Here is a 25,772-nt window from a genome sequence, read left to right on the forward strand (position 1 = left end):
TTACAGAGCCAGGGGTGCGCCATTTGAAACGCTGCTGCAACAGAGTGAGATATTCCTCCTTCCAAGGGGCCCAGAAAACTTGCTGCAAGAAGGAGACTCTCTGCCACCCATCCAGACGATTAAAGTTTAGGGCAGTAAGGTCCGGTTCGATGAACGTAGAAGGTGGCCCGCCATTTAGAAAATGAGCAGGAGTTAGCACATCTAGGCCCGCAGGATTTTCTGAAATCGACACAAGGGGTCTAGAATTAATGATAGAGGTTATGCGGCACAACAAAGTCCTCAATTCCTCGAAGCCAAGAACTTCGGGACCAACTGCCCGATAAAGGTTGTGTTTCCTCGTCTTTACTGCTGCTTCCCACAGACCGCCAAAATGGGGAGAGCGTGTAATAACCATTTTTAGTTGAAAAAGCTGTTTTTGAAAAAGAAATTTCATCCATTTGAATTTAATGAAAACCCTTGGCAAGGTCAATTGTTGTAAAATATTGACACTTTCCAAGATTGTCAAGTATTTAATCCATAACAATGTTAATCAACAACAATTTTAACAGGAATTGCAGCAAAACTTAAATCAAGGTAGAGCTCAGAATTCTATGAATTACACACACCAACAGCAAAAAATCTCCACATATAATTTCATCTGCTCCATAACCTTTGGGCTCCCCTGAACCAAAGTCCAGAACTAACATAGGTTCCATCATCCACAATTTCCGCGGTACACCTAAGAGAAGAAATTGATCAAAACTTACCCTATATTTTTATTATGTAGCTCATGTAAATGCGTTGACCATCATTGTTATTAGTGCATATCATTTTTGAAATGTATGTGTACCAACTAAAATTAAATAATGGCATCTAGCAGTTACCATATCTTTGGAATACTCACCCAAAGTTGAAATCTCAGATTTTCTACACAAGTTTGTGGTCTTCTCTGATTTTTCCCCAAACATTTTCCTATGGAAGATTTTTATTTTCTTATTGAAATCAGTAGATGATAACATGTTTTAATTTTGGATTTTTTTGGAAAACTCGAAATAATTTTATTGAATTTATTCTAGGTGGTTAAACAATATTTTCGTCAATTAACTTTGAGTTTTTTATCTCATATTTTCAAAAAGTCATGGCTATCTAAAATTTTTGTAAAACTTTACTAAACCAGCTGAACCTGCAATAGATACGTTTTAAAGTTTAAAATTTAAACATAGAAACAGTTTTAGATAGCCATGACTTTTTTGAAAATATGAGATTAAAAACTTCAATTTAATTAACGAAAATATTGTTTAACCCGTTATAATAAATTCAATAAAATTATTTCGAGTTTTCCCCTAAATCCAAAATTAAAACTTGTTATAATCTACTGATTTTAATAAGAAAACAAAAATCTTCCATAGGAAAATGTTTGGGGAAAAATCATAGAAGCCCAAAAACTAATGTAGAAAATCTGAGATTTCAACTTTGGACGAGTATTCCAAAGATGCTAGATCACTGCTAGATGCCATTAATTAATTTTAGTTGGTACACATACATTTGAAAAATGATTTGACATTTACATGAGCTACATAATTCAATATATAGTAAATTTTTATCAATTTTTTCTCTTAGGTGTACCACGGAAACTGTGGGTGATGGAACCTATGTTTGTTCTGGACTTTGGTTCAGGAGAGCCTAAAGGTTATGAAGCAGATAAAATTATGCGTGGAGGAAAAAAAAAGTTGGAAATTGTCGGCCTGTATTATCAACAGCCAACATCTTCTTTACAAGGTACTAATTCTAACAAACCAGTGAAAAGACAGCGCGAATATTCAAGCGATCAAATAACTATTACATCAGAATAACTATTCGCAATCGCCCATTTAAATGTGTAATAGATACAGGAAGTTCACTCAACCTAATACAAGAAAATTATTATAACCCTCTAGTGCCCAAATTTTCTTTTCCAAGAAAAAAATTATTTTTGGATTCAGTATGTATCCATAAATAATACAGTATATCCAGTATACGACTATATTCTACAGCTGTCGTATAACTGATTGATCGGAAATGCCATAACTTGGTTGTTTTTCAAAACAGAAGGATGGGACTTTCTATTTGGGCAAACTTATCCGATCTGCCAAATTTCATTAGGATCGGCCGTCTATATCCTATAGCTACCATATAACTGATTGATCGGAAATGCCAAAACTTGGTTGTTTTCAAGTTAGAAGGATGGGAGTATCAATGGGTTCCTCTTTGGGCAAAATAATTCGATACGCCAAATTTCATAAGGATCGGCTGACTATATGCGATCCGCTATATATCTAATAATATAAGATCATATAAAAAAACCTCTTATCGAGGTAAAGTAACGATGACGAACCTGCATGCGAAATCCATGCATGGAGGTTAATAAAGCTATGGGTGTGCTTGGTTTTATTAAAAGATGGTCAAAAGAATTTAATGACCCGTACATAACTAAAACGTTATATACATCACTGGTCCGTTTCACGGTAGCAACACTCGAAGTAGGTTGGGTAACGCAGGGTCTACATGAGGTCCGTTTCACGTGAGCAACACTCGAAGTAGACTTTTATGCCGCGGGTTCTACTTTTTGTCCGTTTCACGGTAGCAACACTCGAAGTAGAGTAGATAACGAAGCCTTACTTACACTGGAGTTTACACTGGAGCGAAGTAGATAGCTTTAAGACAGTCCTACTTGTGAACCGTTTTACACAGGTTGCCCGTTCATTCGAAGTAGGTTCATTTTAAGTGCCGTAGTTCAGACACTGAGTAACGAGACGATTCACTCTGATTTCGCAACTAAGTTTATTTCAGAAGAACAATTTGTATATAAGATGCTAAATTATACATAATTAAATTTAATTTCCCAAAAAAATTAAAAACGTCAAAAGTGCACACAATTAATGGTAAAATTAAATTAAATAAGTCCGTAAATTTCAAATCAAGTAAACTTTGTCCGATCGACCAACCATTTTGGTTGGGTTCACAATTTTTCCTAAAAATATGATATATTGATAGGAAGAGAGTATTTAGAAGCAATAATTAATTATAAACAGGAAACAGTCACTTTTTTCCATGATATATACATAATGTAATTCCACAATATACATATAATTGATACTACATTGGAAGATTATCTCAGTCCACTTTCATCTGAGGATACATCTTTTAATCTTGCAATTTATAATGACTTGGAAGAAAATAATAAATTTCGAATAAATCATCTTAATAAAGAAAAAAGAACAAAATTAAATAACATTTTATTTGAATTTAGTGATTAACGAAGGTGAAAATTTGACCTTTACCAGTGCTATAAAGCATCCAATCCAAACCAAACATGAAGATCCTATTAAAAAATATATAAATACCCCCAAGCTTATGATCAAGAAGTCGAAGTCCAAATTAAAGAAGTGATAAATCAGGGAATAATACGAAAATCGAAATCCCCTTATTGTTCTCCAATATGGATAGTCCCAAAGAATGAGGACGCATCAGGGAAAAATAAATTTCGAATAGTAACAGACTATCGAAGTCTAAATGAAATAACTTTATGATGATATTGATGATAAGTATGTGGATGATGAAATTATATGTGGAGATTTTTTGCTGTTGGTCTGTGTAATTCATAGAATTCTGAGCTCTACCTTGATTAAAGTTTTGCTGCAATTCCTGTTAAAATTGTTGATTAACATTGTTTGGTTGTCAATAGTTATTTTGCTGCTTCCATTGAAAGGGATGTTGTAGAGTCGACTTAGTAATTCCTCGCATGGGGTTTGGGTTTTGTACTCATCGAAGAGAGCAATCCTTAGATCGGGCCAATTGGTTGCTGCTGATAGCTGGGACACTCGCTGGGCATCTCCTGATAATTGCATCTCAATTGCACTGAAGAATTCAGTTCTTTGACGCGGATCAGTTGATGGATAAAAATTTAAAATGTATTCGATCCGTATGATGAACGCACTTAATTCCCTGGAGCTTCCATTAAAATTGGGAACTTAATGTTTGTATTTCTTATTTATTTCGGTAGCGGTCACAGTATGAAAGCGGACTAATAATTTTTTTAAGTTTTTGTGCTTTGTATATTTTTGATGGTAGTCGCACTGCAAAAAGTGGGATACAAATCCGTTCCGTTTTTGGTACAGTGTGATTCTTTAAAACTGCTTAGAATTTTAGAATTTCGGAACTAACTTGGGGCTCTAATGTGGGGCTCTAAGTAGCTCTTGCTGAAGCCTTTTGCAGATCAAAGTTCGAAAGAAGCATTTGATCGAAAGTTCAAAAGAAGCCAGGTGAATTTTACTTCCAATCTTTTAAAAAAATATTAATGCCTAAATGGGCAGTGGTGTCCAGGGTGGATTTACAGGCGGCTGTCGCCATCGTTGTTGACCTTTATTTCATTGTAGTTTTTGCATGCGACTATAATCTCGAAATGTCGACCGCGCAAACCGCGCTTGTTTTTTTTTTCTCATAAATAAACATAAATTTTATATTTATGTTCGCGTCGCCCGCTCTCTTGCGCATTAGGTCGGCCACCTGCATCTGCCGTCATGCACTAGCGTTTATCTCGCTCTATCCCGGGATCTCTCGATCGCTCCGCAACGATCGGTTTTCACCCCCTCGGTTCGGTAATTCAGTTTTCTCCACGGTTGCCATTCCAAAAAAATTATTTGTACCAATATTTTGAAAAAATGTACCAATTTGAGCAAAAATGTACCACAAATTTTTCTCGGTATTTTTTAAAACTAAAATTTCCTAACGTTTTTTTAAAATGATCTTTTATTATTTCACGTTTCATTTTTTACTTCAAATTATAGTAGTAGTATAGTATTTAGCGTATAAAAAAAAAACAGAACTTTCCTTAAACAATAATAAATTAAATTTAAACTTAGTTCATTTTTAAAAATGAACAGTCTTTTGGAGACCAAACATAGTGAAGTAACCAATATATTTTTCAAATTCAAGTTCTCGAAAGATTTTATGTATTTCACAATTTATAACTATTTACGTAGTGATGGACCCTACGTTGGCGCATACATATTTTCTCAATTTTCTCAAATGAGACGGAACATCGCAAATCGACTGCATGCGATATTTTTCAGTGTTAGTAATGGTTCCATTTCTAACAGATACAAAATTTGTGCTTGGTGGAACAGAGCCATTTGTTAAAATAATATGTGTGAAAATAAAATTTTTTGAAAAAAAAACTAGACCAGGCATATTGAAAATGTACCAAAATGAAAAAAAGTGATCCAATGTACCAACGCATAAAAAATGTACCAGTTTTGGTACATTTGTACCAAAAATGGCAACCGTGGTTTTCACCCCCTCGCAATCGCATCTATCCATATATCACTTTGTATAAAGCCAAAACATTCTAAATAAATTGTATGAAATTGAACTGTGCTTGTTTTTACTAAAACCAATATTTAGAACATTAAATATACATAGCTCCCGAAAAACTTGGTAACTGAACATTTCGTGAACCCCAACGAGATTGTGCATAGGAAAATAAGTTGTTAAATTATTTTCCGTTGAAAATTTGAGCTGCGCGGCTTAAAACATTTAAACATAAACAAATTAAAAAACATTATTCGGTTTGTGATTTGTGCGCGAAATATTAGCATCTGTTGACATACATACATACGCTGTTTGCAGAGTGGTACAATCGATCATACATAAATTACCCGGTTATGTAGAAGAGGCACAGTGGGTCGTGAGCTGACAATAAATAAACAAAATAAAATACATTTTTTGGTGCGAAAATGAATCCGTTTTTCTGTCCGAGGTGTCCGAGATGGATGTTGCAGAATGATGCGGCGAGGGCGGCACGCATCATCCTGGATCAGGAGATTATGAGGCGCTCCAGTTTGTTGCCGGCGAGTTCGACGCTGATCAACGTATCTTCTGCCACCAGTTTCGATCCATCGTTTGGCAGAACCTTTCAGGCTTTGCCGCCACTGTTCACTTTTAGTGGAGGTTATGCGGAGTGGCTTGAATTTCGGTCACTGTTCTCGACCACGGTGGACACAAACCCATTCATCAGTCGGGTCAAGAAGCTTCAACGGTTGCGGCCTGCCTTCGTGAATCTGCCTTGGAGACTGTTCGATTTTTGGAGCTCACGGACAAAAGTTATGACGTCGCATTGGAGCTGCTAAACAAAAGGTTTAGTAATCGCAGGCTCATTTTCAACCTCATGTTAATGAGATAATGAATCTGAGGGCCGTAGAGTCCGCAATGGCGACGAGGCTTCGCGAGCTATCGGATAAATTTAATTTGAATATGCGAGCCCTGGGAAGCATGGGAACGACGAAGCAGATTGCTAGCTGCATCATTATCCAAGTGTTGTTGCAGAAGGTTGATGATGCCACGCAGTCTAAGTGGAAGGAAATGCAAGCTGACTCGGATTCCTTGGATTCCATTACAACGTGGGAGTCCATCGCCAGTTTTCTAGAGCAGAGATGCCGGACTTAAGAGAGCATGGATTGGCCGACGACATAGTATGCACCAAAACTTGCGGTAGGCCGGCGTAGACCCTTTCATCCAGGTAACTCTGCATTTGTAATTACCAACTCATCCGCATGCATGATTTTTGATAGCCATTCTCACATAATAAACTCCTGCCCAAGGTTTTTAAGCTTGTCGCCTGAGGATCGTTTAGGCGAAGTTAGGTGATTGGATTTATGCCGTAAGTGCCTTGGAGCTGGGCACCTATCTCGGCATTGCTATTCGTCAAGCTGCCGTGCTTGTGGACGCGGGCATCATAGTTTGCTGCATTTTGGTGGAAATTCGCCAGCTCAAGGCCAACACTTCTCTCCCAAGGTCTAGGTCTTTCTGCATCAAGCGGTCTTTCTGCATCAAGCGGTCTTTCTGCATCAAGCGGTCTTTCTGCATTTCGCTGACTGGCGACATTTGTAAGATGTACCGTTGTTCGAGGATTGCGTCATTTGACAGCTCTGGAGGAGCTACAAACATATAAATTGGACACTGTTACATATGGAACAAAGCCTGCGTCCTATCTATCCGTGCGAGCGATGAACCAATTGGCTAAGGACGAGGTAGAAGACTTTCCAGTGGGATCCGAAATCTTGCTTCGAGATTTTTACGTTGACGATCTCATTTCTGGTGGCAGCTCCATGGAGGAGGTACCCATTTTAGGGGGTATTTCAGCGCTTTTGTCCAAGGGCGAATTTCAGCTGCGGAAATGGTGCTTCAATATCCCTAGCGTGTTGTACGGCGTGCCTAAAGAGGATCGGGAGTCTTATCTAACTTTTGATGACGCAGCTACTTAAGGAAAACGTTAGGATTGGCTTGGGATCCTTCCACAGATCAGCTGCTGCTTTCGTGTTCATCTCTTCAGTCCACTTCGAAGCCGTCTCTGCCCTGTCATCAATAGCGCGGTTATACGATCCGCTGGGCCTTGTTGGTCCAGTTGTTACTAAAGCAAATATTCTTGCAGAAGCTGTGCCGAGAGCATCTTTCTTGGGATGAAAGCTTACCTCAGGGTTCTTACACCGAGTGGCAAGAGATCTGCCGGAGCTTCAGTCACACCCAACGTGCAGAATTTCCTCGGCTGGCCCTTACGTCTGGAGCACTTGGTGAGATTCATGGATTTTGTGACGCCAGCATTGAAGCCTACGGAGCATGTGTCTACATAGTTTCCAGGTCGCCAGGGGCTGAGAGCCGCCTTTTATGTGTGAAATCGCGAGTATCGCCTCTTAAGACGTTAACTGTTCCGAAGTTGGAGCTGGCTGGTTCATAGTCTAGGCGCTTACAGAGGAAAGTATTTTTGTTGGTGCGACTCTTCAACCGTGTTATCGAGGATTCGAGATGAGCCTGCCAGGTTAAAGGTTTTTTGTCGCTAACCGCGTGTCAACCATCCAAAATCTGACGCGTTCCATGGAGTGGCGATATATGCCTACGTTGGAAAATCCAGCAGATATCTTGTCTCGTGGAGCCCTTATAGAGTCAGGGTCCGCCCTATCGGTTAAAGACACAGGAGCACTACCCTGTGATGGAAGTAGTCGAGAAGCCAGAGTTAGAGCTTCGCCCTTCACTTTTATTGGTGAAGTCGCCATATACAGACATCGTGGCGTCATGCAAGTATGTTAACTCCTTTCCAGCTCTTCAGCGAGTCTTTGCTTACGTCTATAAGTTTGGCAGACGGGTCCGTCATATAGAAATTACCGTTCATAATCTCAAGGCAGGGCCTAGCATGATTTAGTGGGCTGTTCATCGCGCTCATTTTTGTGATGAAAAAAGGACGTTGGGACAAAGGGATTGGTTGCCTCCTCCAACACGTTGACTTCGTTATCCCCTTTTTTGAAGCAGTTTTCGATGGTCGTCACTATACAGTAACTGAACAGTATTGGGGGGGAGAAAAACTGTGCTCAAGGCGACAAATAAATGTGTGACATTCTTTCGGATGAAACCTCGTTTGTTGGAGCATGTAATGGGCGATCTTCCGAATGTGAGGTTATCAAGTCTTCGATGTAACCGGTATCGACTTTTGCGGTCGTTTCTTCTATATGTCGGAGGTTTGCGTATTGATTTGTTTCACGACAAAGGCCGTCCATTTAGAGCTAGTGAGGGATCTGTCCACCGCCGCCTTTCTGCATGCACTGAGGAGATTTATTTCTATCAGGAAGAAGCCTCGACAGATCTAATCCGACAACGCCACCAATTTTGTTGGAGCCAAAATCAGTTGAGCGAGACCATTTCTTAGCGACGATCACCAGAGAGGTGTCTTGGATTTTTTCCTTCCAGAATCCATTGAGTGGAAGTTTATCCCTCCCCGTTTTCTTTGTCGGCTTGTGGGAAGCTGCTGTTAAGACCGCTAAGTATCATTTTTATAGGGACGTCGGCTCGGCTGTACTAAAGGCCGACGATTTGCAGACGCTGGTGTACAATATTGCTGCAGTGATTAATTCGAGGCCATTAGACCCTCTCTCTGAAAATCCTGCTGATCTGGATGTCCTGACTCCTAATCATTTTCTGCACGGAGGGCCTCCTTCTAGTTTCAGTGAGCCAGACCTGACGAAACTCAACATAAATCAGCTGGATGCTTGGCAACGCGTCGTCTTTCTTCAGCAGTGTTTCTAGTCCAGATGGAAGGAAGAGTTTTAACCCTGTTGCAGCAACGGGCCAAATGGCGCATGCCTGGTCAAGGCATAGCTGTAAATGACATCGTGCTGGTGAAGGACGAAAACTTGCCTCCAATGAAGTGGTCCCTGGCGAGGGTGACGGAAATGGTCGTCGGAGATGACGGAGTGTGTCGGGTGGCGTTGCTGAAGACGTCCGGAGGCGTCCGGAGCTACGAGACGGGCAGTCAACAAATTGTGTCTGCTGCCCCTTCATGATGCTGTTGAAAGCCAATCTTCCAACGGGGGGAGTATGTCGGGTCAAGCAGACGCCGGAAAGAAGTTAGTCCGGCAATAATTTATTGAGTTCGTCACTTTTTTTTATATTTATGTTCGCGTCGCCCGCTCTCTTATGCATTCAATCGGCCACTCTCTCTCGCTACACAGCATCTAGCGCTCTCGATCGCTACACAGCATCTAGCGTTGACGCGCTCCCGCGTCTCGTTTTCTAATTCGGTCTTCACCCCCTCGCAGTCGCATCTATCCATATATCACTTTGTATAAAGTCAAAACATTCTAAATAAATTGTTTGAAATTGAACTGTGCTTGTTTTTACTAAAACCAATATTTAGAACATTTAATATACATAGCTCCCGAAAACGCTCGGTAACTGAACACCAACCATTTTATTTATAAAACTATAAATGTTTATTTCAATCAACAGATCCATTTATAAAGAATGCCGAAACTCTCTAAAAAAATTTAAAATTGGTACCACATTTAATTCCCAAGACTGGACATGGCACGCAGAAGAAATATTTGGCCGTTTAGATAAATTTATGGTTCGGATGGATGAACTAAAAGAATTGTTTAACACTGGCCGCGATTTCCAAAAGTTAGAAAAAATCGTAATGGGTGGACTTAAAGGTCGCCAAATAACTGCAGCCCTAGAAAAAATTCTTGAGGAATACAATAGCATTTATCGTGATTGGACAAATATTCAGTATAATCCATTAGATCCAGATGCAGAACACTCTCATTTTGAGCAAGATCGCCTAAGCTTTAAAGCTAAAACAGATATTATGGAGCGCATGGTATCTTTTCAATTTGAAAAGGCTCTTGAAGATACTCATGATCTTTTGCTGGCTGGTTCGCTCCTTCTTCGACCTATCATAAGGGAGCACATAGAGCCTTTCATGCATGTAATAGTTGACGACTTTGAATTGGAGATTATACATGTAAAGGAAGATTTTAATGAATTTAAAAACATTTTTAACACATTAGGGTTAAATGTAAGTTTTAAGATTAAAAACTTAAATTATTACGTTTATACCTAACTTTATAGGAACTTCCAACGGATGATTGTTTTCCAAAAGTTTCAGGAGCAGTATCTTTTCTTAAGAAACTAAGACATCGCATAACCGCACTTCATAAGGAGCATGAGCTATACGAATATCCGTATGTAAATATTCATAGATTTGTATACTAAATTGAAGCTTTTTTAATTTAATTATAGGCTGTTTGATAATGAACGAGGTGCTAATGTGTTGGAGATATACAGCTTAATGTTACAAGAAATAGATGATTTTACAAAAATTATATTAGATAAGTGGATGATTGAATGCTGGCAAGGCATACAACAGGATATAGTATTAACTCTGCTGGAGAAAAATGAAATAAACGAACTGAGAGTTAACTTTTCTGATCGTCTCAAAATAGCCTTAAAAGATATTAAAGTCATTCGCCTTTTAGGATGTGAAATTTCTTCAAATTTGAAGAAGTTTTTTAGTAGGGAAGAAGAGCTATGGGTATGGGTATAAAATATAGTGATTATTTTGGCATAAAATATTATTTTTGCAGCAAGCAAGAATTAAACTTATGCGTATTGCTGAGTGGTATAACGATACCAATGCTCGTGCACATCCCAGTGAAAAAGGATTGATTGCTGCTGAGATGGCAATGATTGAAGAGCAAATGCATCCACTGATAGAATCTATTAAATGGAGTGTGTTTAGTAAGCGTCATATTTATTAATAAATTATTAAAATGATGTCTAACTTATTTCAATTTATCAGGTCAAAGATTTATAGTAATGATTTTTAAAATGGTAAAATACTTACACGATCGTCTTGTAGCTGCGCAGGAAAATTTGGATGCCATTAAAGAAAGCATCCGCTCGTGGGGCAAAATACCACTTTTTCAGAGAAAAGATTTAAATTCACAACTCTTACTTCATACAGACCCACGTGAGCCTATTTTGAGCGACCGCGCATTACGTGCAGCTGACACACAGCGTCTTATTGATCTTCTAATGTACGTTAATTTGAAACTTTTTTTTGATATACCCCGGAGATACAGCTTACCTCCAGGAGAGCACGGTGAAGAAGATGAGGAGGGTGATGGTATTTGGCCGCCCATTATAAGCCTATCTGTCATGACGAGCGTTAAATTTAAAAAGAAACGAGAAGGAGATGAAGAAGATGATCTGGAAGAATTTGAAGAAGAGCAATCGGAGAGTGAAGAAGAAATCATAACGCCATTTCACCGTTTTGAGCTTCTAAAAGGTGTTAGTGAAGAAGAGCGTAACCTTTTTCGAGAATACGAGAAATATGTAGATGAAAACATTGCGGAAAATCTATTGGATGCAGTTATTACTAGCAGTACTTACCTAAGAATGGAAGTCGACAATCGTTATGAAAACAACACACCCATCTTTGAGATATTTATGGAGCTTCAGGAACCAAATGTAGTGTATTTTTTGAATTTAGATACGTCCTCAAAGTCAGGATTTGCGTTTTTTATAGAAACTCTTTTGGATGATATGAATGATATGATGAGCTTATTAAATCGTGTTGCGCAAGATCCTACTGAAGTTACAGGGCAAGCTCCGATTAACTTCATGGGTAAGCCAAGTGAAAAGTTTTAAATTTATAAATAATAAATTTAATCATTCTTCTCAGATGAGTTACAGGATAAAACAGAATTAGAAAAACAACGCCTTGAAATAATGAATAAAATAAAGCTTGCACTGCAAGCTATTCGTGTTCATGGAAAAGGTTATATGGAGTATTCGAGCCTATGGATATGGGACAAAAATGTTTACTTGTCCGAAGTTAAGAAATTCGGGCGCAATTTGACGCTTGACGAAAGAGATGCAGAGGCGGACCAAGAGGGTAGTTCAGGTGTCAAGCCCCTTGGATTGGAGTACCCACCACTCTCAGTATACAAGGAACAATTAGATAAATTCATTGAGCTTCAAGATCAAATCAGAACTTGGGATACCCACGAAGATTTCTTTGTATTTTTACGCTTAAATATGACAGGTTTTAAAGCGTCAGTACTTAACCAAGTCGGTCAATGGATAAGCTTGTTTAAAATGGATCTAATAAACCGTGTCAAAAACTCGCTAAAGGTAAGAATTTGTTGAATATTGCTTAATATTTGACTTCATTTCTTGTAGGAACTTCAAGATTTTGTCAATGAAGCCAATATAGTACTTAAAATAGAACTTCAAAAAGATGATTTTGAAGGACTTGTTAAAATTTTATCCGTTCTCAATCAAATTAATGAAAAGCAATACATTTATGATTCTATGTTTGAGCCACTAAAGGAAATCATTGACTTGCTAAGATTATATAATTATGAATTCAAAGACACAGAATTAGCTCAAATAAATGAGCTACCAGATGCTTGGATGAAAGTTAAGCGTCTTGCAGCTACAACGAAGCAACTTATAGCTCCTATACAAAGTTATCAAGTTGATTTAATTGAAAAACGAATTTTACTTTGTGACAATATGGCCAATACTTACCGTAAAAAGTTTATAGCGAAAAAATTTTTTTTCGTTCCATGTCCAAATTGTTACGAGCTTATTGATGAATCTGATATAGAAATCGTAGCTTTGGAAGAGAGACAAAAGAGCCTAGCTGAATCAGCAATCCTTTTTGAATTACAAGGTCCAGATCCCACAAAGATTGACCTTTGTCGATTTGACCTTAAATTAGTAAAAATAATGTGGGATTTTGGCATCACAATTCAATCAACCATTAATGACTGGAAAAAGACTCCGTGGAAAAAAATTGATATTGAAAGCATGGATCAAGAATGCAAAAAATTCGGTCGAGAATTGCGGGGACTTGACAAAGCCATGCGCACTTGGGAACCGTTTATATTTATAGAGGCATCTCTAAAAAATCTAATGACATCATTGCGGGCTGTAACGGAATTACAAAATCCTGCCATACGTGATCGACATTGGGTCGAACTCATGCAAACTACACAAGTTAAGTTTAGCATGGATGATTCCACCACCTTAAAAGACTTGATTGACTTAAATCTTCACGAATATGAAGAAGAGGTAAAGAATATAGTAGATAAATCAGTGAAAGAAATGGCAATGGAAAAACAGTTACGGGATATTGCAGCTGCTTGGGCTACTATGGAATTTGGCACGGAAATTCATGAGCGCACCAGTATCAAGCTGTTAAAGGCATCAGAGGAGATGATCGAAACCCTTGAAGACCATCAGGGTCAATTACAAAATATGGCATCGTCTAAATATATAGCATTTTTTGAGCATGAAGTACGACTATGGCAAAATAGGCTCTCAAATGCGGATCAGATAATTGGGTCTTGGTTTGAAGTGCAACGAAAATGGCAATATTTAGAAAGTATTTTTATTGGCTCAGAGGATATAAGATCGCAGCTTCCTGAAGACTCAAAGCGGTTTGATTATATCGACAAAGAGTTTAAAGCTCTTTTAGCTCAAATGAATGCAGATCGTAATGTAGTGCGATCAACAAACCGTTCTGGCAGCAAACTTTATGAGCACCTTGAAATGCTTTTGAAAATGCTTTTGCTCTGTGAAAAGGCTCTAAATGATTATCTTGAAACTAAAAGATTGGCTTATCCTCGATTCTATTTTGTATCATCAGCAGATCTTCTTGATATTCTTTCCAATGGTAATAATCCTTCACTTGTCGCTCGTCATCTTACAAAACTTTATGATTCTATGGGGAAATTAAATCTTATATCAGGTACGAAGAATGCTGCGGGTATGGTAGCAAAAGAGCTGGAAGAATACGTTCCTTTCCTAGAAATATGCGATTGTAGCGGCAAAGTGGAGGTGTGGTTAAACCGTATTACAGACAAAATGCGCGATACGCTTAGGGACCAATTAAAGAGATCTCTAACTTTTTATGACCACAAGCCTCGACATGTTTGGATTTTTGAGTGGCCGGCTCAGCCAGCTCTGGTTGGTACCCAAATAATGTGGACAACAGAGACAAATGACGCTTTCGCCAAGGTTCAACAGCGTTATGAGAATGCTCTTAAGGACTACAATAAAAAACAAGTGACTCAATTAAACAATTTAATTATTCTTCTACTTGGTGACCTTACTGCAGCTGAAAGGCAAAAGATAATGACTGTTTGTACAATCGATGTTCATAGCCGAGATGTTGTAGCCACAATTATTGCTAAAAAAGTTGAAGTGCAAACCGCCTTCCAATGGCAAAGCCAATTGCGACACCGTTGGGACCCAAAAATTGAAGATTGTTTTGCAAATATATGCGACGCACAGTTTCGTTATGATTACGAATATTTGGGCAATACTCCACGTCTCGTAATAACTCCATTAACGGATCGCTGCTACATTACACTAACGCAGTCCCTCCATTTGGTAATGGGGGGAGCGCCAGCTGGTCCCGCAGGTACAGGAAAAACGGAAACAACTAAGGACCTAGGGCGAGCATTAGGAATGATGGTTTATGTGTTTAATTGTTCAGAACAAATGGATTATAAGTCTATAGGCAACATACATAAGGGTTTAGCGCAGACTGGAGCTTGGGGTTGTTTTGATGAATTTAATCGAATTTCAGTCGAGGTACTATCAGTTGTGGCAGTACAGGTTAAATGTATACAAGATGCCATTAAAGGAAAAAAAGTGACATTCAGCTTTCTTGGCGAGCATATTGCTTTGCGAAACACCGTGGGTGTTTTTATAACAATGAATCCCGGCTATGCAGGACGAGCAGAATTACCGGAAAATCTAAAGGCGCTATATCGGCCTTGTGCTATGGTTGTACCAGATTTTGCCCTAATAAGTGAAATTATGTTAGTCGCAGAAGGATTTCAAGAAGCCCGATTGCTAGCTCGTAAATTTATTACACTTTACACCTTATGCAAAGAACTTCTTTCTAAACAGGATCACTATGATTGGGGTCTCCGTGCCATTAAGTCAGTGTTAGTTGTAGCTGGTGCTCTTCGGGTAAGCATATCTCAAAAAATAAAAACTTAACATTTTTAGCGGGAATGTAGTTGGGGTGGTACCTTAAATAATGTTTAAATTGAGCTATATAAAGTTGTCAAGAAAGTCTTGCGGTATATTTGTGGGTTTGTTAATTACCATGCGATTCAAGTAAAATATGCGCCTATTTGTTCTCATGGAAGCTTTCTTCTTTCGGATTTAAAAACAAAATTTCCGAAAAAGGCAAAAGCAAAAAAATTTAGTCGCTTTTTAGTTATATAATTTTTTTTAAGCTGTGGACTTTCTTACAATGTCTTTTGCCTTTTTTTTGTGTTTTTTTATGTTTTCTATTTATTTTGCATACCCTTGCAGAGGGTATTATAATTTTGGTCAAAAGGGTGCAACGCAGTGAAGGAGACATCTCCGACCCTATAAAGTATATATATTCTTGATCAGGATCACCTCCTGAGACTCAGGAGGTGATATATACTATTGAAAAACACTAACTTTATATAAGCAAAAGATTGTTAACAAAACACAAGCTGGTAACACAAAGAACTTATTACAACTTATACTTTATAGGGTCGGAGATGTCTCCTTCACTGCGTTGCACACTTTCGACCAAAAAATCTTATATTCTTATACCATCTGTCAAATTTTATATTGATCGGGATCAATGTTCGTTTGGGATGTTATATTTCGGACTGCAGTCGCGGGCAGCCTAACAAAGAAACATCTTATTTAAATAAAATGAATAAAATGCATTATTGTAATAATTTTTTATGTGCGCAAGCTGCAAAATGCCAATCTGCCACCGGATATTTTTGTGTAATGCCATTGCTTCACAGCTAGCACCATATTAAGGCCTATCTCAACAAACTTTAAGAACAGGATCGTTAGATAGATTTTTTTTCTTACGATTTAGACAATTAATTTAGAAACATTTAAATGTGTGCGTTATAAATTTTTCAACGAATGCCGAAAATACAAGTTCATAACAAAAAGCTTAGGCGCAGAAGCTCTTCCAAAGCTACCAAAAGATCATGCGCTACAAATAAAAACAAAGTGCATGCGAAACTGGGTGAGAGACAGAAAAGACATTCAATTGGCTTACCTGGTGGCTGCTTAGCCCAAAAAACATTAAACAGAAAAACTAAAAGTTCGCATCTATGGATTATATGAGACTATTCCTGGTGAACATTATTTCACTAACAAGGGAAATAATATTCAGAATCAAAAAGATAGTCCATCCGTGGTGATGAATGCTGTAAATTTTCGGCATTCAGGTGCGTGAGGCAATCCAGTGAGGTAAAATACTTAAATCGGGTCGCCTCTTGAAGACGCTCTTCGATATCCGGGATCGGAAAATTCTCCTTCTTTAAGAACTTGTTCAGACGGCCGTAATCAACACATAGTCGGTCACTACCGTTCAGTTTTTTCGAAACTTTTACAGGGAAACTTTGAAAACACCAAACGACATAGCAGGAATGCTAGAGAAAGGAAAGGGGAAGGCTCCAATTCCTGTAAGATCATCCCCACAATCCACAATGGAAACAAAGAAGAATGGAAATGGTTACTTAACCACCACTTAAACCGGGAGTCCAAACACGCGCGCCAAAGCATAACTTGTCTGCTTTGTCCTCCATGGCATCACTCCAAGTGATTCCCAGGAATACCCTAAAATTAACCCTCATAGCTTCCACTAGAAATGGTAACCCGCCGCCCGGACCCCCGGAACGGACTGATGCCGCGGTATTACCGAACATGGCACCAAAACCATTACAGGTAATCCCACCTGTTAGACAAATATTTTTCTCACGGCTAGCGGAGATTGATATCTCGGCTTATATCAAGGCCAAAACCAAGGCCGTTATTAGAGTGGAAGACATTAGAAAATTTAAATACTCCTAATCGATGCGCATGTTGTGAGACAAAAAGACAAAAAAAATTGCAGTCCGTCCCATTGTCCAGATTCCAGTGGTCTCCAAAAATGCATGCTTGTCATCCCTTTCATTCCCATGCAATTAATTGAACCCGTTAAAGCTCCCTGGAAGATGCATATTCAAGTAGGCTTGGGTTAGGTTTCAAAGATAAGCCCCGCTTCACTTTCGAACCACACTTGGACTTTCGCGGATGGTTTATTAAGACCCACGATTTTTACTAGACTTTACGCTAATCACGTGGTATTACGTCATTACACGTGCTCCCCAATAAATATATTTAAATCACCAGTGAATTATTGCCTCTTAGACCAAAATCAGTCCAAACCAGTTTCAAGTGCAATTGAGAGTTGCAGATTAAATTCTTCAAATTGGCTCGGCCAAATCAGGTGAGAAAGAAAATTGCAATTCTTGTGTCGGTTCTTACAACCGTGTATTTCACAGAGCCATGGTGGCCTGGTATTTGGCCGAGCTTATACAAACGTATATTAGCGAAGAAAGAAAATAAGAAGCCGGTAGAAGAAAATAATGCTGCAGAGGATCGATTTGGAGAAAATGTAACGGAGGTTATATAAAACTCACCCCCCCTGCACGTCTCTGATATTACATAAGGAACACGAGGTTTCCATGAGGCTTGGAATCAACCCCCTCCCTTTTCTCCCGCCTAAACGTTAACACTCTCGAGGATTGGAGTCTGCTCTCTACCATGCTGCGGCCATAGATCCGTTATTTCCCCAAGATAAGAATCAATAACGAAAATCGCTAACTTGTGAAGCACATAGTTTTGTTTGCCAAACTAGCTCTGCCACTGTAGAAAATGTAAAATGGCATAGCATTTTGAATCATTATTATTAATTTCTATTACTTATAAGTTTTCCAAAATTTTGCCTTCGTAATTTAATCATGTACCACATCCCTTAACATTTACATATATATATACCTTATTATGTAGTATATATATAATAAGGTATATATAATAATATAATAAGGAATATATATAATATATACCTTATATATATATAGCTGCATCGGAAGTCGACAGGCCTGCTGACCTCGAGGGACAAGCTGTAAGTACGGCATAGCCGCAATAATTTGAAGAATATGTCTTAGAGTGAAATATAAACAAGATATATGTATATGAATATTAAGGATGGAGTAAAGTCAGTTCAATTAAAAATCATAAAGTAGATTAAATTTCTTAATTTTGTAAATTCAAAACAACGTAAATTCTTAAATTGATCGCTGTAAGGTTTTTGCTTTGAACTAATAATATTGAGTTAGGATTAGAATGTTATTATATTAGGAATAATGAACAAAACGCTGAAATGCCCATGTTGAATATATTGAAGTAATGAAGATATAATGAATCGCGTCTAAATATTTCAGTGGGGTTTCCAGAGACAAGCTAATGCAACATGGGTTGCCCAATGATAATGGTGCAACAAGGAAGGGCGGGTAAAGAGGAGATCTATTACACCGGAGTTCTCCAAGCTGGTATTCTCATTCCCTATTTCCCCACAACTTTGGCCACCCCCTTTATTTAGCACTGTCGAAGACTTCTTTTATTTGGTAACCCTGATTTGGGGAAGCACAAGAACCCTCCCTCTGGCCCTGAGCTAGGCCGGCAATAGACAGTGCGTTCTCCCGATCAGAACCAGGACGTTACAGATAAAATGGCGCCCAACGTGGGGCCGACGTTGGAGCCAACCGTGGAGCCAACGTAAGCAAACGTGGAACACGTGGTTACAAGGTATATAGTACAAGATGACCATGCGTGAAGCACGATATGTAGATACAATCCCTCACAATTTCACCCGTTCCCAAAAATCCTTATGGCCAAAAGTTCACAAATTAAATCAAGAGATCTTTGGATGACACCGTTTGGTGATAGCTAATCGAGTGACCAAGACTCACGTTTATTAAATATATCTATTTCTTGTATATCATTAGGCTTTACAATATCAGTTTTGGATTTTTCATTCTGAATTTATATCGATTCGACACCAACTGAATGTAATTCCTAAAATTATTTGAATGAGAGATACCTTAGCTGAAAAGTGAAGTTAGCTTGTCTCGGAGTAAAACCCCAACAACAATGAAAAACAAATAAATAAATTACTAACAAAACATTTTTATAATGGCAGTCAGACGCAGTTTAGAAAACTTGGTAGCAAGAATGTCCAGTGAGAGAGATACTACAATAAGCTGCACTATATGCAATGATACCAATATTCAAGGAGAATATGTGGAGACTGCATGTAAACACAGATTCCATCGCCAATGCATATTATCGTGGTTAGATAATAATGAAACTTGTCCGATCTGTCGAAGTGCTTGTCAGCGAGCTCAGATTGAAAGTCAGAATCCGACAAATGCAGAAGTGAACGTTCCCCCCTCTAGGACAACTAGAGCTGTTGGAAACAATAACACAACTACCGGAACAATTCCTAGAAACAGACCTAATACCCGATCTCACCAAAGGCCGAATGCAAATGTAAACCCTCGAACGAGTCTAGGAGCTACATCGCGTCAGGATGTAACAAATCCTCAGGCTAATGCCGATGCTAATGGTATTAGCGAAGAAAGAATCCAACATTTGATAGCAAGTTCTATGGAGTCGTTTCGTATAAATATGGCAGCAACCTTGTCCGAAGAAGTTCGTACAGCTTTTAATAGCTTGTCGTTAAACGGTATTCCGCGAGAAAACCCAGAAGAACCGCAACTTGAATGGGATTTTCCTGCACCCTTAAACCATCCTCGTATAAGTTTAGACAGTGGAGCACGATCCAATCATTGTAACAGACGTAATAATAACTCGCCTGTTAGAGAACCTGTTAGAGATTTCTCAGATAAAACTGCTAATGTAATTTCGAATTGGCATATCAAATTTACAGGGCTGCTTAGCGATATATCGGTAGAAGACTTTATTTATAGAGTTAACTGCTTAACATCTCAAAGTTTAAATGGAAATTTTGTATTGCTTTACAAATTTGGACATTTGCTTTTTGCTGGACCAGCATTGAATTTTTATTGGCGTTGTCATAGATCTAATGAGGAAACCACATGGTTCGATTTATGCACTAGATTAAGAGAGAGGTACAAAGATCAACGTACAGAAAGAGACATTAAAGATACCTTACGTAGACGGAAACAGGGCCGAAACGAGAGTTTCGATGAATTCTTAGATGCCATGGTTGCAATTACTGATGCCTTACGAGAACCATTGTCTGATGAAGAGATCGTAGCAGAAGTTAGAAACAATCTAAGACCAGAGTTATATCATGAGCTTTTGCATGTGGATACCCCATCATTGTCAGCGTTGAGAAGAGAGTGTCACAAACATGAGGCCTTCTTTGGCAACAATAAGTACAAGCAAGGGAATTCACAAAATAATTTTAGACGTACAATTAATGCCGTCTCTATAGAGGACCAACAAGATGAAGTTTCGGACTTAGAGACAGACAGCCAAAAGGTGTTTGCAATAAAGACAACGTCCATGAAGTGCTGCAATTGTGATGATCCAGGTCACAGGTATTTAGATTGTCTTAAACCTCGGCGTGTGTTTTGCTACGGATGTGGAGCTTTAGATACCTATCGACCAAAATGTATTAAATGTAATCCGCATTCGGGAAACGGTCCACAGGACATCCGCAATTCACACCAGAGGGATGTCCGCAAATAGATTCAAACGAAAATAAAACCCTACTTTTAAATCCAGTTCAACCAGAACTGTTAGACGTAGAAATTAATCCTAAAATTATAAAGCCGTATCACATTAGACTTAAAGAATATGAGTTAAGAAGATCTGAATTATTTTCAATGAAATACCGTAATTCACGCTCAGCCAGGCGAATGCGCGAATTTTGGAACAGTTTGAAGAAGTCCACAATGTATAAAGTCTCGAGCCTTACACGAAATGGTCAAGATAATCGTCCATTTGTTAAGCTTCACATTTTTGATCAATCTTACTATGCTTTATTAGATAGTGGGGCAAACAAAAGCATCATAGGCGGAGAATTAGCAAAAACAATCGTAGATTCAAAGCAATATATAAAACGAAGAGGAAGAGTATGTACAGCAGACGGGAAACGTCAAGAAATTTATGGTTCAATAGTAATACCATTGGTATACAACAACTTTCAAAACAATTTTGAGTTTTTAATTGTTCCTTCTATTTCACTAGACCTAATATGTGGAGTTGACTTTTGGGATCAATTCGGAATTTCTATCAACTATGAACCCAATCTTCCCGAGGTGCAAGCGATAGAAACGAGTAACGACAAACTATCTTTATCAGCCACAGACCACCGCAAGTTACAGACTGTCATTAAGCTATTTCCTACATCTGAATGTGACGGATTAGGTTTAACAAAGCTGGTAGAACACGTAATCGACACAAAGGATACGCGTCCTATCAAGCAGCGATATTATCCTATATCGCCAGCCAAAGAGAAACTCTTGTGTAGTGAAATTGACAGAATCTTAGAATTAGACATTATAGAAGAAGCACCTCCATCGGAATGGTCTTCACCGATTGTCCTATTAGTAAAACCAGGAAAGATAAGGTTTTGTCTGGATTCAAGAAAATTGAATAGTGTTACCGCAAAGGATACGTATCCTATGCCACACTTAGAAGGTCTATTGAGTAGACTGCCCGCAGTTCAATGTGTGTCAAAGATCGATTTAAAAGATGCGTTTTGGCAAATTGCCTTGGAAGAAAAATCTCGACCAAAAACCGCTTTTGTTGTCCCAAATCGACCGCTATATCAGTTTAAGCGCATGCCTTTTGGGTTGTGCAATGCACCTCAAACGATGTGCAGATTAATGGATCAGGTTATACCATATCAATTAAAGTCTCACGTGATGGTGTACCTAGACGACTTATTGGTGTTGTCTTCTACGTTTGATGAACACCTGACTCACTTAACCGCAGTTGCTTCCCATTTACGCAAGGCAGGGTTGACCATCAATATAGTTAAAAGCCAATTCGGCTTATCTAGAGTGGAATATTTAGGATATGTAGTAGGAGAGGGCACTCTTCAACCGAACAACGACAAAATCCGTGCAATATCAGACTATCCAGTCCCTTCAACGCAGAAACAATTACGCCGATTCTTGGGCATGACCGGTTGGTATCAGAGGTTCATATCACAGTATTCGACAATTGTTTTTCCACTCACAGAATTATTGAAAGGAAAAACTTTAACATGGAATGAAGAAGCACAAAACTCTTTCCAAGCCATTAAAGACAAATTATGCTCATCCCCAGTATTAATTAGTCCCAATTACGATAAACCTTTCATTATTCAGTGCGATGCATCCATCTATGGAGTAGGAGGCTTATTGGCACAATGTGATGAAAACGGATACGAACGACCAATCAGTTACATGTCCAAAAAGCTTAACAAGGCTCAACGAAATTATTCGGTAACCGAATTAGAGTGTTTAGCGGTAGTTTTAGCCATTGATAGATTCAGGATGTACATCGAAGGACACCCCTTCAAGGTGATCACCGATCATGCTAGTTTAAGTTGGTTAATGAAAAAGAACGACTTGAGAGGTAGACTAGAAAGATGGGCCATGAAACTGCAAGGCTACCAGTTGACCATAGAGCACCGAAAGGGAAGTGAAAATGTTGTAGCCGATGCCATTTCTCGATCTTTCGAAGGAGAAGTTAACGTTGCCAATATAGACATCGAAGTATGGCCCGAGATAGATCTTTCTTCCGATGCGTTCCAGTCTTCGGAATATAAAGAACTTATCGACAAAATAGTTGCAAATAACATGCCCGATTATCAGGTAGTTGACAACTTGCTGTATCATCGTTGTAACTTTTCAAGAGGCGATCTGGATAAAGACGATCAGAGCTGGAAATTAGTAGTCCCAAGAGAATTGAGGACACAAGTTATTAAAGCCGCTCATGATCAACCATCCTCTTCGCATTGTGGCATGGCAAAGTGCTTAGAGAGAATTCGCAGAACTTTCTGCGAATAAGGAATGGTTATAAATGTTCGCGACTACATTCGCCAATGTGAGGTATGTCAAACGTGCAAACACCCCACCCAGAAAATGAAAATTCCAATGGGACATCAAACTAAAAGCGAGAGACCTTTTCAGAGACTATATCTCGATTTTATTGGTCCTTTTCCTAGAACTAAAAAAGGACATATAGGAATACTCATAATTCTAGATCACTTCACAAAATTCACCTTCTTAAAGGCTGTAAAGAAATTTACATCTGAGATAGTTGTTAAAATCCTTAAAGAGGATATTTTTGATTGTTTTGGAGTTCCACAGGTTGTTGTTACTGACAATGGTAGACAATTTAAGGGAAACGATTTCTCAGCATTTTTGAATCGCTACGGAGTTCAACATGTATGCACGGCAGCATACGCTCCTCAGTCCAACGCGGCAGAACGAGTTAACAGATCTATTAACGCGGCGTTAAGATCTTACATTCGGTCCGATCAGAGGGAATGGGATAAGTACTTAAGTAGCATTAATAGCGCCTTGCGTAATAATCTACATCAGTCCATTGGAATGCCCCCATATTTAGCAGTTTTTGGACAAAACATGATTACTCATGGTAAAGATTACGACCTTTTAGAGAAATTGGGATTAATGAAGGAGGGATCCACTACCCTTAATCGGATAGACCAGTTTTCTAATATTCGAGGCGACATTCAAAAACATATGCAGAAAGCCTATCAGACCAACAAACGTACCTATGATCTGCGAAGCCATCACAGGACATTTGAAATTGGACAGATAGTGACGAAACGAAACTTTAAGCTTAGCAATGCGGCAGATAATTTCAATACTAAGCTAGCACCAGTTGGAGTAAAAGTCCGTGTAAAGAAAAAGTGCGGACAATCACTGTATTTACTAGAAGACTTGTCTGGGAAAGAATTGGGAACCTTTCACGCTAAGGATATTTGGTAAAGTTCACCCTTGTTTCAGCTTTGAGCCGAAAAATAGATTTTTCGTTGAGGGTGAGGGTGACTTTTTTTTGAGCTGGTTGCAGTCCGTCCCATTGTCCAGATTCCAGTGGTCTCCAAAAATGCATGCTTGTCATCCCTTTCATTCCCATGCAATTAATTGAACCCGTTAAAGCTCCCTGGAAGATGCATATTCAAGTAGGCTTGGGTTAGGTTTCAAAGATAAGCCCCGCTTCACTTTCGAACCACACTTGGACTTTCGCGGATGGTTTATTAAGACCAACGATTTTTACTAGACTTTACGCTAATCACGTGGTATTACGTCATTACACGTGCTCCCCAATAAATATATTTAAATCACCAGTGAATTATTGGAATTTGGCCGGAATTTGGCCGAGCTTATACAAACGTATATTAGCGAAGAAAGAAAATAAGAAGCCGATAGAAGAAAATAATGCTGCAGAGGATCGATTTGGAGAAAATGTAACGGAGGTTATATAAAACTCACCCCCCCTGCACGTCTCTGATATTACATAAGGAACACGAGGTTTCCATGAGGCTTGGAATCAACCCCCTCTTTTCTCCCGCCTAAACGTTAACACTCTCGAGGATTGGAGTCTGCTCTCTACCATGCTGCGGCCATAGATCCGTTATTTCCCCAAGATAAGAATCAATAACGAAAATCGCTAACTTGTGAAGCACATAGTTTTGTTTGCCAAACTAGCTCTGCCACTGTAGAAAATGTAAAATGGCATAGCATTTTGAATCATTATTGTTAATTTCTATTACTTATAAGTTTTCCAAAATTTTGCCTTCGTAATTTAATCATGTACCACATCCCTTAACATTTACATATATATATACCTTATTATGTAGTAAGACTTTGATTTAGAATATATATATAGCTGCATCGGAAGTCGACAGGCCTGCTGACCTCGAGGGACAAGCTGTAAGTACGGCATAGCCGCAACAATTTGAAGAATATGTCTTAGAGTGAAATATAAACAAGATATATGTATATGAATATAAAGGATGGAGTAAAGTCAGTTCAATTAAAAATCATAAAGTAGATTAAATTTCTTAATTTTGTAAATTCAAAACAACGTAAATTCTTAAATTGATCGCTGTAAGATTTTTGCTTTGAACTAATAATATTGAGTTAGGATTAGAATGTTATTATATTAGGAATAATGAACAAAACGCTGAAATGCCCATGTTGAATATATTGAAGTAATAAAGATATAATGAATCGCGTCTAAATATTTCAGTGGGGTTTCCAGAGACAAGCTAATGCAACATGGGTTGCCCAATGATAATGGTGCAACAAGGAAGGGCGGGTAAAGAGGAGATCTATTACACCGTAGTTCTCCAAGCTGGTATTCTCATTCCCTATTTCCCCACAACTTTGGGCACCCCCTTTATTTAGCACTGTCGAAGACTTCTTTTATTTGGTAACCCTGATTTGGGGAAGCACAAGAACCCTCCCTCTGGCCCTGAGCTAGGCCGGCAATAGACAGTGCGTGCTCCCGATCAGAACCAGGACGTTACAATGTCATCCTTCATGATACGTGAGCCAGTG

The 25,772-nt window shown here is 38.7% G+C and overlaps 1 protein-coding gene across 1 annotated transcript in view; it reads left to right on the forward strand.

Moving 5' to 3' along the window:
* Nucleotides 1–9,840: 9,840 nt before the first annotated feature.
* LOC6503350 (dynein beta chain, ciliary) overlaps nt 9,841–25,772 on the forward strand; it is a 316,566-nt gene continuing 300,634 nt past the window's right edge. Inside the window, exons 1-7 of the mRNA XM_044718175.1 lie at nt 9,841–10,360; nt 10,414–10,526; nt 10,585–10,876; nt 10,929–11,082; nt 11,144–11,971; nt 12,029–12,480; nt 12,529–15,336. Of these exons, the coding sequence (XP_044574110.1) occupies nt 9,908–10,360; nt 10,414–10,526; nt 10,585–10,876; nt 10,929–11,082; nt 11,144–11,971; nt 12,029–12,480; nt 12,529–15,336 (5,100 nt within the window). The 5' untranslated portion in view covers nt 9,841–9,907. The remainder of the gene's footprint in view (nt 10,361–10,413; nt 10,527–10,584; nt 10,877–10,928; nt 11,083–11,143; nt 11,972–12,028; nt 12,481–12,528; nt 15,337–25,772) is intronic.

This window comes from Drosophila ananassae, unplaced genomic scaffold (genome assembly GCF_017639315.1).
Source record: "Drosophila ananassae strain 14024-0371.13 unplaced genomic scaffold, ASM1763931v2 tig00000128, whole genome shotgun sequence".
Classification (NCBI taxonomy): Eukaryota; Metazoa; Arthropoda; class Insecta; order Diptera; family Drosophilidae; genus Drosophila; species Drosophila ananassae.